This window comes from Onychomys torridus, chromosome 10 (genome assembly GCF_903995425.1).
Source record: "Onychomys torridus chromosome 10, mOncTor1.1, whole genome shotgun sequence".
In the NCBI taxonomy this organism is placed as follows: Eukaryota; Metazoa; Chordata; class Mammalia; order Rodentia; family Cricetidae; genus Onychomys; species Onychomys torridus.
The window spans coordinates 86499786-86513425 of NC_050452.1; the positions used below are offsets into that span (position 1 = coordinate 86499786).

General features: G+C 45.6%; 1 protein-coding gene across 3 annotated transcripts; it reads left to right on the top strand.

The window, feature by feature from the left end:
* Positions 1–390: 390 nt before the first annotated feature.
* On the top strand, positions 391–11652 carry LOC118592549 (cytochrome c oxidase assembly protein COX18, mitochondrial). Of its 3 annotated transcripts, none has more exons than XM_036201613.1 (6): positions 391–950; positions 2275–2375; positions 5365–5522; positions 5908–6035; positions 8008–8115; positions 11175–11652. In XM_036201613.1, the coding sequence occupies exons 1-6, from the start codon at positions 627–629 to the stop codon at positions 11346–11348; spliced, it is 993 nt and encodes a 330-aa protein (XP_036057506.1). In that variant the 5' UTR covers positions 391–626; the 3' UTR covers positions 11349–11652. The 3 variants fall into 3 exon arrangements, with proteins under 3 accessions (XP_036057506.1, XP_036057505.1, XP_036057507.1); XM_036201612.1 differs by having other exon boundaries at positions 392–950; positions 5365–5528; positions 5911–6035; XM_036201614.1 differs by lacking the exon at positions 391–950 and adding an exon at positions 2596–2663 and having other exon boundaries at positions 2315–2375; positions 5365–5528; positions 5911–6035.
* The last annotated feature ends 1988 nt before the right edge of the window (positions 11653–13640 follow it).

The following is a 13640-nucleotide window of genomic DNA, read 5'->3' on the forward strand; positions in this document are numbered from 1 at the left end:
ATTAAATCTTGGCCTGGCGGTGGTGGCGCACGCCTTTGATCCCAGCACTCGGGAGGCAGAGCCAGGTGGATCTCTGAGTTGCAGGCCAGCCTGGTCTCCAAAGCGAGTTCCAGGAAAGGCGCAAAGCTACACGGAGAAACCCTGTCTCGAAAAACCAAAACCAAAGAAATTAAATATTGTATCAGGTAGAATTATGCGTAGGGGATAAAGGACGCAGGTTAACGCTCTGCGCAAACCAGAAACACTCTCAAAGTAGGTGTTTCAGCAGTGCGTGGAAACGGCACTACATGCTACGCGTGCCCTCAGCGGAAGCAGGCGGATCACAAAAAGTACACAAGTGACAATCCTCTGGTGGAAACCGAAACTCAACAACCAGACGGTTTGCTTGCCCCTCCTACCCCTGCAGTTCCGGTTCCGACTGCTTGGAGCTCCACCCTAGCAAGGGAAGGAATCCCGTCAGTGCCGCGTGGGAGAGGCGGGGCTTGGCGGCGTCATCACTAGGGCGACGCTAGACGTCACCGCCTTGGCTGGGAAAGTCAGGTGTTTCCGCGGACCGTGCGTGCGCACATCCTCCTGGCGCGAGGGGCCCCTAGGCCGTCCTATCCCGCGCTCGCAGTGGCGTTACCATGCTGTGCTGCGCGGGGGCCGGCTGGCTCCGGACACTGCCCACCTTGCGGCTCCGGGCAAGAGGACTGCAGCCTGGCTGGAGTAACTCGCGACTCCCGGCCCTCCCGGTATGGGCGGCCGCGTCGGTGTCGGCGGCCGCTCCTGGCGGATGGTACGAGGCTCTGGCAGCGTCGGGGCCCGTGCGCGCGGCGGAGGAAGTGCTGCTAGGCTCGCAGGCTGCCACGGGACTACCCTGGTGGGGCAGCATCTTGCTCAGCACCGTGGCTCTGCGCGGCGCTGTCACGTTGCCCCTGGCCGCCTATCAGCACTACATCCTGGCTAAGGTGAGGGGCGTCAGTCCCCCTGCTGCCTTCCTGCTAGTGTTAACCATCGAGGCTACTGCTTTGCTAAAATAATTAGTATTGCATATGTTAAATGATGGTTGGTGACTCGAGTACCTTCCAGTTCATCCGACCTACCAGGTCTATATTTGAAATACAAGTGCTTCCTGTATTTTTGATTAAGACCAGTTTGCAGAAAAAAAAAAATGGCAAAATTAGGAACGCAAACGTTTTAACAGAGTGTCTGCAGCATTATTTGTCCCCAACTATTCTTACTGCTCATTATTATTAGAAAGGATTCACTAAGTTAGCAATTTGCAGACTTGGATTGTCACTCTGGACCTACAATCTACGACCCTGTGTCTGATGAGTTGTGGCCTTGACTTGGCCTTTTAGGGCTTCACTTTTTTTTTTTTTTTTCTTTTTTTTATGTGGGGTCGGTATAGAATTATCTTTCCTTGGCTGCTTCGTGATGTGAGATCATATCAGCACGAGTTCCTTTGAGAAGGTGAAATTTCACAGAAGATTGCCAGGAAAGAAAGCTGCAGCAGCACTAAGGCAGAAGAAATAGGTAGTCACAGTGGGAATCCTTGGGGTTTTAACTTAATGAGTGGGATGATGTCTTCCCTACTACTGGCTTATCTAAGGCTGGAACAGTAAAATCCGGGATGCAGTTTTCATTTGCTTCTCAAAATCAATGAAGCAGGTGCCATTTCAGAAGTTATGCACAGCCGGAAAATAGAAAAAACGTCACCTTGCACCCCTTAACCAAGAAGTTGCAGTTTGTGCAAATCAATTTGGGTGAGCAGATGGGTGTACAAACTGGCATTTAAGTTTGTGACTAAAGATATTTTAAGCAACCTAATAGTATCTTCTGCTTAAATTTTTTTTCTGATTGCAAATGTGATCAGGGAAACAACACTTGTCAATAGTTGAGGGGACAGAGACTATATGAGTTCCATTGATTGTGCTACTATGGTATGACACTGACCAGGTGCCGGATGGGGGAGAAACCAGAATATTTCCAGGTCAGAGTCCATTATGGAGGGATAACAGGACAGGAACTGAAGCAGAAACCGTGGGGAAAACTGCTTTCTGGCTTCTCTGTATGGCCCAGGCTGACATGCCAGCAATAGTGGCCCACGGTGGACTGTGTCCTTCCATGTCGAGTAGCAATCAGAAAACACCTCGTAGGCTAATCTGAAGGATGAAATTTCTTTGAGCTCTTCTCTCCCGGATGTGCCAAGGTGACAGCTGAAGCTAATATAGTAGTCGTTACCAATAAAGATCCTGTATGTGCTCATAAAAATAACTTTTCTTTAGTTAGGTGGAAAACTTGCAACCAGAAATAAAAGACATCGCCAAGCGCCTTAACCAGGAAGTTGCAGTTTGTGCACATCGTTTTGGTTGGTCCAAGAGAGTTGCCAGGTATGCAGTTTCATGCCTGTAATCATGAAGTACATAAATACAGGTTCAGGTAGTTTCTTGATTAGTTCATTCATATTAATAAGTCACTGTGAAGCATGGTTGTTTTATGTATTGGAATGAAAGCACATAAATGAAGAAAGAGACTTTACCCTAACTCCTGAAGAGGGTAGGAGGATGAGGAGCTCCCATCTCAGCCTCACATCTGGCTTCTCTTCTGTAGGACCCACTGAAAGAGAGCCATGATCAGATAAAGATGGAAATGAATTCAATACTGTATTAAGATTTGATGTAAGTCATATGAAAGTCAAGGGAGCTATGCATGTAAGTAGGTATAAAATTGCTATTTGGTCCTGTTCTGTCCCATGTCCATCTGTATCCCTCCATTCTCTGCCTGTTTTGATTCTTGTGAAGTGGTTTGTGTAGTTCAGGCTGGCCTTGCTATTACTATAGTAATGTGCTACCATGCCTGTCAAACTATACTTAATACGAGCTCGATCATAAAACTTGATGTTAGAAGAGTTGGCTCAGCAGTTAAGAACACTTGTTTTAAATCCAAGACAGAGTTTCTCTTTGTAGCCCTGACTGTCCCAGAACTCGATATGTAGACCAGTCTGGCCTCAAACTCAGAGATCTGCCCGTTCAGTGCTGGGATTAAAGGCGTGCGCCACCATACCTGGTTTAAAGAACACTTGTTACTCTTATAGAGGACCCTGGTCACTGTGTAGATCAGGCTGAATTTGAGCTTGCTGAGATCTGCAAGCCTCTGCCTCCTGAGCACTGGGATTCCCAGCACTCACATGGTGGATCAATCCCAGGAGTAGCCAACACCCTCTTCTAACCTCAGGGCTCCAGGCATGCATGTGGTGCACTTAAATATATGCAAGCAAAACATCACATACATAAACAATGAAAGAATTTTTTTTGGAGCTGAGGATCAAACCCAGGGCCTTGCGTTTGCGAATTAGCACTGAGGTAAATCTCCAATCCTAAGAAATCTTTTTTTTTTTTTTTTTTAAGATTTATTTATTCATTATGTATACAGAAGAGGGCACCAGATCTCATTACAGATGGTTGTGAGCCACCATGTGGGTGCTGGGAATTGAACTCAGGACCTCTGGAAGAGCCCTCGGTGCTCTTAACCTCTGAGCCATCACTCCAGCCCCTGAGAAATCTTAAAAACAATGAAAACTTGAATTTTAGTGAAACCTTGTAGCCAGACTGGTGAGGCATGCCTTTAATCTCAGCACTATGGAGGCAGAGGCAGGTATGTCTCCTGAATTCAAGGCCAGCCTGTTTACATAATGAGTTCCATGACATCCAGGCTTCAGACTGAGACCCTGTCTCAGAAAGAAAGGAAGGGAGAAAGGAGGAAGTATATGTATTAATGCATGAAACCAAGTTTTATTTATTAAATGCAGACAAGCTGAAGCCTGTAGTTTTCATATTTAATAAAGAGGAAGCTGAGAGCCACAGCCATCTAGAAATTTTTTGTTCAGATGGGGAGCTCTATTTTGTTGGATGACCTGAAAGTTTTCAAGACCAAAATGTGCACGTATATGTAGAAAAACAATGTACAGATGAAATTAGAATTTAGGGGCCTAGAATGTATGAGTGTACTGTCTAGTCCAGCACACTACAAATTGATTAAATTCAATACAGCCATTAAAGAAAGGCCTACCTTACGCTAAATGTGTGTGTTGTAAGAGATTTAAAGATGAATAGGAAACCTGAGCAAGGCTAGTGGTTGCATACAGAAGAGGCCTGTAACTTGGAGGCCAGCCTGAGCTGGAGATGCCCTCCTTGCCTCAGAAAAAAACAAACAAACAAACAAAAAAACAATAATTGTCCCTCAAGATCATGGTCTAGAAAGTAAGACTTAAAAACAGAAGGACAGTCGGGTGTGGTACTTCGGAGGTGGAGATAGGGGTACCAGAGGCTCAAAGTTATCCTTGGCTACATACCAAGTTCAAGGTCAGGTTGGACTGTCTGAGGCCATTTCTCAAAAAACAAAGGAAGTAACTGAGCCGGATATGGTGGTGAGTGCTATTAATCCTGGCACTTGGGCAGCCGAGGCAGGCCTAGTACATAGTGAGCATCAGGCCAGTCAGAGCTACACAGTGAGCCTTTGTGTGTGTGTGTGTGTGTGTGTGTGTGTGTGTGTGTGTGTGTGTGTGTGTGTGTAGCTGAGGATCGAACCCAGGGCCAGCACTCTACCGCTGAGCTAAATCCCCAAGCCCACAGTGAACCTTTTAAAAAAGAGAAACTAGTATGGTGAACAGATTAACATAACCTTAGTTGGAAAATTGATTGCAAAATGGGGGCCACTTTGACAGTCTAAGAATATAAACTGCACAGACCCACAAGATACTTGGGGACAGATAAGATACTTTGGAAGGTCAAATGACTATGTTTGCCTGGACTACAGTTAAGTAAAATATGCTTTAGCTGTAATATTTGAAGAGACAATGTGTTATACTTTGTTGGTCTTGCAATCCCACTCTCCATTTTGGTTTTGAGACAGGAGTTCCCAGAGTAGCACAGGTTTCCCTTACTTACTTCGCTATGTAACTGGAGTCTGGCCTCAAGCTTTCAGTCCTCCAGTCTCCATCTCCCAAATGCTGGCATTGTGGGTAGGTGCTACCTCAGCTGGTAACATTTCACCCTTAAAATCTTAATTGGCAGGGGTTAGAGAGATGGCTCAGTGGTTAACATGTATCTTTCATGCACACACAAATCAGAGAATATGATAAATAAAATGTTTTTAAAAATCTCACTGGCCAGAGATCATTAGAGGCTAAAGTTGTGGTCTGACAGCGTCTTTAGTAAAAGGCTGTGTGCCTTTTGTTGAGCGGCTGTCCCCTTAACTGCTTGTGATGGTTGAAACCCCCGTTCAGCCCTTCAGCACCCCTACAGAGGGGTCTGTGTGTGCCACAGGGTGAAGCTCTTGCTAGTGGTCAGATGATGTTTTCTCTTCCCTCCCTCACCTTAGGCTCATGTATCTAAAGAACATGCGGAGGCTTGTTTCAGAGCTGTATGTCCGTGACAACTGCCATCCTTTCAAAGCCTCCGTGTTAGTCTGGGTCCAGCTTCCAATGTGGGTCTTCATATCCATTGCCCTCCGGAACTTTAGCACAGGGGCAGCACATTCAGAAGGTAACTATTATAGAAGTCCCCATCTCTCAAATTCCTTAATGCTGCATTCCAATAGAAAAAAATAATTCTAGTTTTTATTTATTTATTTATTTAACTAGACTCATGGTATTAATAATTCTAGTTTTATAACTACCATTTACTGTCTGCCTTACATTACAGAGTTTAGACTCTTAAGCATAAACAGTCAGTCTACATTGAGAGCAATACCTTGAGAAAATGAAAAGTACCTTGAGAAAGACTGCAGCTCTCAGTAGCTTGAGTGGCAGGGCAGGTCTTCAGGGTGAGGCGCTTGGTGGGCGGAGGAGAGGTTGGGCTGCTTGTGTTTGGGTGCTTCTGTCTGGGCCGTCTTCAGGAATTGGTTGCTGTGTTTAAACTGTTGCAGCCGGTGCTTCTGTTCAGGAACAGCTGGCTGCTGGAGGGGCGCTGTGGTTTCCTGACCTCACTGCGGTGGATTCCACTTGGATTCTGCCTGTCTCCGTTGGTGTCGTCAATTTACTAATAGTGGAGGTCAGTGGTTTACATTGGGGGTTGTTGACCACTTACGGCATTGGGGCTGCTGCTGCTGCTGCTGCTGCTGCTGCTGCTCTTCTGACATTGTCACATCAGCCCATGACCTGGGCCAGTGTCTTTGTGTCTCCAGGTGGCAGAGTCCTTACTAGTAAAGAAGAAGAGCGCTAAGGCAAGCAGGCTTGCCCATGTCTAGTTCTACCACTCAGGACGCAGAGGCAGAGGAATCACAAACGCAAAGCCATCCTAAGCTATCTAACAAGACCATCTCAGAAAACCAGGCAAAACAAAAAAGATCAGTACCTGCAGCTGGTGTGCTGGCAGGCCTCTAATCTTGGCAAGCTCAAGTCCAGCCTGGTCCACACAGTGAGTTCTAGGACAGCCAGGGCCACATGGAGAGAACCAGTCTCAAAAAGAAAGAGAAAGAAAAGAAAAAAGAAATTTAAGATGCCTGGCCAGTCTGGTTTTAATCCACAATGGGGTTTTTGTGTATCTATTTTGTGAATTTATTGGTAGAGAACCATAAGTAACCCACTGCCATTCTCTTAATGGCTTAGTATAGTCATTTGAATTTGTGATGAGATAATGTAAAGAAACACATACATGAAAAATAGGGTTTTTCAGTTGTTTCCTCTGTTACCCATAGTGCTTCACTCAACAGTACACAGAGAGCATGCTTGCAATTTTGTACAGAGCTTGGACTTGGAGGTGAAAGCTTACAAACCTCAGGTCAAATGAACCCTGTCTGGGAATTCTAATGTACATCTTGTTTGTAGCAGACACGGCCTATTTTCTTTTTTTTAAGATTTATTTGCCGGGCGGTGGTGGCACACACCTTTAATCCCAGCACTTGGGAGGCAGAGGCAGGCGGATTTTTGTGAGTTCAAGGCCAGCCTGGTCTACCAAGCAAATTCCAGGAAATTCGCAAAGCTACACAGAGATACCCTGTCTCGAAAAACCAAAAATATATATATATATATATATAGTGTTCTGTCTGCATGTACACCTGCATTCCAGAAGAGGGCACCAGATCACATTGTGGATGGTTGTGAGCCACCATGTGGTTGCTGGGAATTGAACTCAGAACCTTTGGAAGAGCAGTCAGTGCTCTTAACCGCTGAGCCATCTCTCCAGCCCCCACCTATTTTCTTAACACCTTGGAGCTGGGAATGCAGTTCAGTTGGTGGGATGCTTGCCTGGTGTTCATGAAGCCTGGGACCTCTGCCCCAGCCTTGGATGCACTGGACTTAGTGGGGCATGGCTATAAGAGGAATCAGAAGATCAAGGTCATTTTCAACTCCACAGCAAGTTCCATGCTACCCTAGGATATGTTTAAAACAGAAAAGATGGGGCTGGAGAGATAGCTTGGTGGCTAGCAACATCAGGGTTGATCTCTGCAGGCACATCTCCCTGCTTCTCTCTCTCTCTCTCTCTCTCTCTCTCTCTCTCTCTCTCTCTCACACACACACACACACACACACACACACACACACACACAGTTACGTAAGTTCACTGATGTTGAAACTGGTGTGTTAAGTGCTCGATATGGAGGCCATGGCCTTGTACACACAAGGTCAAGTGCTCTGCCATTGAACCACAGTGCCGGTCCTTCAAGGTATTGGTGGAGGCTGGCCACAAATCAGCTTTTAGCAAGGTGTGGTGGTACACATCTGTAATCCCAGCAGAGGCTGTCCTAATCTACAGAGTATATGTCCAGGCCCATCGGGGCTACATAGTGAAACCCAACCTTTAAAAACAAAATTGTTTTGGTTTTGTTCGTGTGGGTTTTTTGAGACTGTGTCTCATGTAGCCTACCTTACAAATCTAAAGCCAAAGATAGCCTTGCGCTGCTATTCCAGTGCAAATACTAGGATTTTAACAGTGTGCCACAAAGCCTGGGCTTCAGCCTGTGTTTGAAAGTTCATCTGATTGAATGTATTTTAGTAATTAGGGTTTGTGTGTTCTACTTCAGATTTTCGCTCTACAAAAACTTGGAATGTCTCGGTTTCAAATGTATGTTACACACTTTGTCCGAGCTGTATCCGTGTTGATGATCCCGATTGCCGCAACAGTACCTTCTGTGAGTAGCAGTAGCCTTGCATGTGGCCCGTGCTCAGCTTCCACAGCTGAGCATCCTGCTGCTTTCAGGCTCCTTCTGCCCACTGTCCTTGCTGTTGAGAATGCTCGTGTGACTGTTGTCTGTGTTGTCAATTGACACTTGAGCATTGCCTGGTTGGTTGATTGATCTTTCTCCTGCATGTGTCCAGCTCTCCCATGAAACTCCTTATTTTAGTCTGACAGAGCACCTTGAATACTCTAGTACTTACCTATTTGACTAGCTAGTCCAGTGAACAACTTCCGTATTCACGAGTACTTCTTAACCCTCCGCTGTGGGTTTGGTTCACTTGTCCCTGTTGATACCTAAGTAAGCTCTGTAAGAAATAAAAGAACAAACAATTATTACAATTACTTCAGTCCTTTGTATATTTTCCACAGATAACTTTAGAAGTTGTCATCTTTACTCAGGGCTAACATGAAGCCATTAAGTAGAATTCAGTTGCCACTAGTTAGGATTGGGTGAGCAGTTACAGAGCTCTCAGAATCCTATGGATTGGAGGCAGTGTGCTTTGGTATAAAGGTGAGGGTCTAAGCTGGTACTGGGTGAATGTCTTTCACCTGTGCAAAATGAGTTTCTACATCTCTGAAGCAGACCTGATGTCCATGAGCATGAAATGGTGTGTGTTATAGTACTTTCCCATGGGGAGTATTCCTATGAGACACCGTGTGACCACAGCAATGCATTGGAAGAAACCTCCGTGAAATAAGAGCAGTATGATGTCAAGGCTTAGGCTGAATCAGTAACAAATCTGAAAAGGTGTATTACAGACCCAAGCTTACCTCCAACAGGCAGTCCAGATGGGTCTAGTTTAGGAACAATGTGCCAATTCCCTGAAGACAGTCGTGCTGTCTTCATCACCCACAGCCTCTGATATTTTCCTCATGGCCACAGTGGTCATGATGCTGCTGGAGCAGGTTACACTGCAGAAATGGTAGAGGGTGCTTCATGTACACATGGCCCTTTCAAGGACCATTGCTAGGTGTCCCACCAAATAAATGTGTTTGTGTCTTACTTATTTGGTCACATCTAGCAGTTTCAGAATCTAGGAAGTATGTACATTTGGTTTTTTTTAGATATAGTATAGACAGGCAGATTTTTCTGTCCTACCAACCAGCTCCCAAATCACAACATGGAGATTATTTATAAAAGCTAGAGCTGCCGGGTGGTGGTGGCGCACGCCTTTAATCCCAGCACTCGGGAGACAGAGTCAGGTGGATCTCTGTGAGTTCGAGGCCAGCCAGGGCTACCCAGTGAGTTCCAGGAAAAGGCGCAAAGCTACACAGAGAAACCCTGTCTTGAAAAAAAAAAAAAAAAAAAAAAAGCTTGTCGGATAGCTTAGGCTTGTTTCTAATCTGCCCATTTCATCTGTGTCCTTTTATGTGGCTCTGTTATCTTTGTATGGCCATGCTGCTTCCTCTTCGTCTGACTGACAGCCCTTCTTCCCAGCGTCCTCTCTGCCCTGAAAGTCCTGCCCAGCTATTGACTGTTTAGCTTTTTATTAAACCAATCACAGTGTAAAGGAATATTCCACAGCAAGTATACCCAGCTAAAAGTTAGGATTGTTTCCTAGCAAGGAAAGAAATTGTTATGTAGATGGCAGCTATGGTTCTGTCTGTATGCATTGTAAAAAGTATAGTAAGAGAAAAGGCTTGGAAATCCTTGTGTAAGCCTAGGGTGCTGCATGTCCTTCGTCCCAGCTACTCAGGAAGCTGAACAGAAAGATCCCATGACCCTGCATGCACCAGCCTGATACTCAGGCACCCTGATTTTACGCAGGTGCTTGCACGTGTCAGGGTACACATGTGGCGCTCACAGGACAGCCTCCTAGCAGTTCTCCTTCTACCATGTGGGGCCAAGGGTTCAACCCATAACATCTGCTTTGGTGGCCAGCACCTTTACCAGCTGGCCTGTCTTGCCAGCGCTAGGCACTCTTAATGAGGCTGGCACTGTTACAGTCTTTCATTTTAATGGGCCACACTGTGATGGTGCACACCTTTAATCCCAGCACTGGGCGGGCAGGGGTTGGGGCAGGAGGATCTCTGAGTTTGAGGTCAGCCTGGTCTATAGAGTGAGTTCCAGAACAGCCATGGCTACAGTGAGAAACTCTGTCTTGAAAACAAACAAAACAACAACAAGACAATCTCCTGCTTTAGTGATGAGGAACCTGAAGCACGGAGAGTCCAACAGCTGGTTCTGTTCTGTGAACTACTCAGCTAGTCTCCCAAGTCCAGGTAGATCAGCTGTTTGTAGCTGCTGCCTAATCTGCCTCTGTGCCTGTTTCTGTCCTTGAGGTCTCACTTTAAACAACTGCAGAGACTCGCTGTGAGTCCATAGTTGGCTTAACCATTCTGTACAAATGCTCTCATAAGCCCTCAAAGGTGGGTACATTTTCTGTCCCGTTTTATACATAGGAAACTGAAGCAAGAGAAATAACCAATACAAAGCCAAATAATAGCAAACAGGATTCAGACCAGGAGATCTTCATCCCAGGCAGGACTCACCAGCCACATGGTTTTGCTTCTAAGACCTGACTGCTTTCTGATGCCCACACAAAGCTTGAGACACGTGTATGTGTAGGAAACACACGTGTGTACAGAGAGGCTGCAGGGCTTAGTTTAACGCACCAGCCTCAGTTGTATCACAAAAGAAAGTTGATGATAAGTTGCTCTGAAGATAAGCCATGCATCCTAGATGACAGGGAGAAAATAGTTCCTGGGGAATCGTGAAAGACTGACCAATAAAAGGGGAATGAGGTCCAGTAAGGTTGCCATGGGAAGCCACCAATCCCCAGGCTCCCACCGTCCATCTGTACCATCAGCCTGTCAGCGCCTGTGCTGGGAACAAAATCCTAATGGCTGAGTCTGTCATGTCTGCTGTCAACACCTCGCTCTGCTCTCTGGCCTTCTCAGCCTTTCCTGCCTGTCCCGTAGCCTGCTCAGAATGCTGGTGTTTTTTACTGACGGCTTGTGCAAACGTTGCACGTGCAGGAGCAGATGCTAACTGTCATACACTCTCTCTAGTCTCTCGTTCTCTACTGGCTGTGCTCCAGCCTCATGGGCCTCTCCCAGAATCTGCTGCTGCGCTCCCCTGGATTCCGCCAGCTTTGCCGGATACCACCAACCAAGTCGGATTCAGAGACCCCTTACAAAGACCTCTCCACCGCCTTTTGTGCCAAGTTCCTTTCAAGAAAGTGACGACAGTATGCTTCAGTAACTTTGAAATTATTAGAAATGTCATTGTCGGTTAAATTTAGAAGACTGGGGTAGCATTTAAATTGCCTTTAACTATCATGAAGTCCTGTGGGAAAGATGTAATTCAGATGTATTTGACTATAGTAGTTAAAGCTTTTGCATGTTAGAAATAAATGTTCAATTGTAAAGTGTAAAGATAAGCCTGGATGCCTGGCCTTGTTCATAAAATCATACTTTGCTGAGAACAGGCTTACATCCTGTGTGATCTGTGCCTAACGGTCCACACAATAAAGTTTTGTAAATTAAAGGCTCTGGTGAGATAATTCCTTTAAAAAAAGACTTTATATAAATTATGTATGTGTATCTTTGTGGGGGTATGTTCACCTGTGTGCAAGTGTCCACAGAGGACTGAAGTGTAATCCTAATTAGTCTTATCAATAAAATCCAGGAGTCAGATATTGGGGTAGTAACCTGAAAGATCAGAGAAGCAAAGGAGCAGCCACTAGTGACTTCTTACTTCTCTGGATCCTCAGAGCAAAAGGGGGCCAAGATCCTGTATCTACCCACCTTATATTTCTGTCTATATCTCCTGAGTGCTGGGATTAAAGGTGTGAGCCACCACCACCTGACCTCTATGGTTAACTAGTGTCTAGCCCTGCCCTCTGATCTCTAGGAAAGTTTTGTCAGAACACAAATACAATATCATACAGTCCCCCCTTTTTGTCTAATACATTATGTACAATAACTATAGGCAAGAATTATATTAACAATGTCTAGTCCATTTGCATTTGACAAATTCAGAGAAAATACTCCATCTGTCCTATCTTGGTAAGTCCGAAGTGTTGTACCTAATTCACTTTCTATCCTAACTTGTATTACCACATTTCTATAGAGGCCAACAGCACCAGATCCCTCTGAGTGAGAAGTAACGCACTATGAGTGCTGAGAACCGAACTCGGGCCGTCTGAAGAGCAGTGTTTACTCACCACTGAGCCATCGCCCTGGCTCTCCGGTGATAGTTCTCTTAACCGCTGAGCCAGTTAGCCATCTCTCCAGCCTGAGAGAAATAATTGCTAACACTTTGAGTTGGAGGATGATTGTAGGTCTGTTTGCGTATTTAAAAAGTCTATACAGTTTTGTCATAAAAGTTATGGGACTCGGTGTCCTTTTGGCAAGTTTTAGCTAAGAAATCCAGTGGGGGACTGGAGAGGTGGCTCAGTGGTGAAGAGCACTTGCTACTCACAGAGGACCCACACACCAGCTGTCACTTGAAGTGTGGATGCAACCAGAAAGGCCTGTTATAGTTTTTAACTTGTCCATTTGGAAGGATTGAATGCTCTCTGGGATTAATACAAGAGTTGATGGGTAATAAAATTTGTGGCTTCAGCTCTTTGCTTGCTTCATGCAGAAAGGTGACAGTTGTGGTTAATATACTCAGGAATAAATTTGGCAGGCATTTGAGAAAACCAGAATTTCTCTCTTGTTAGAATTACGGACCTGGTTGTTAGATCTCTGAGACCTCAGAGGTGGTGGGTGGTTGCAGCCCGGTACCTTCCCTGGTGTCCCAGTACTGCTCTGCAGCTGCCTAGTTACGATGAGGAGGTTGATAGACACAGTCAGCCCTGACGTTTTGTAGATTGTTGTATTTAGAAACCTGCATCTAAAATGTATTCATGTCCCCAAATCAACATTCACAGTACTTTTAAGGTCATGGTGAAAAAAACTGAGTCACTTGATGAATTAATGGAATTCTTTTTTGTTGTTGTTTTGTTTTGTTTTTTGAAACAGGGTTTCTCTGTGTAGCCCTGGCTGTCCTGGAACTTGCTCTGTAGACCAGGCTGGCCTTGAACTCACAGAGATGCGCCTGCCTCTGCCTCCTGAATGCTGGGACTAAAGGCATTCACCACCACCGCCTGGTGAATTAGTGAAATTCAAACTAGCTGGTGCTCAGCACAGTTCTGACCATGCTTCCTTCATGGTTGGGTGTGGGAGCCTGTTTTCGGGTTCCTTGTGGCTTTACCCAGCAGGTCCCCATAGAAGATGATTAGGGCCACGGGCCTGAGTGCAGGTGTCTGAAATGGTCTGCACTTGGCTGTGCTGGGGGAGGAGGTCTTTTGCTCCACCTCTTGGCGTCTCTATAAATAACCTGGGGCAGAGACAGTCAGGGCCTGTTGGAAAAGGTTCCAGGCCCTCTCGAGGCTATCCTGTATTTTCTATCTGTTTATCTCTGCACTATAAATCCTTCTATCTAATATTTCCTGCTGCCCACACTCAAGAAAACTCTGGGGAGCTGTG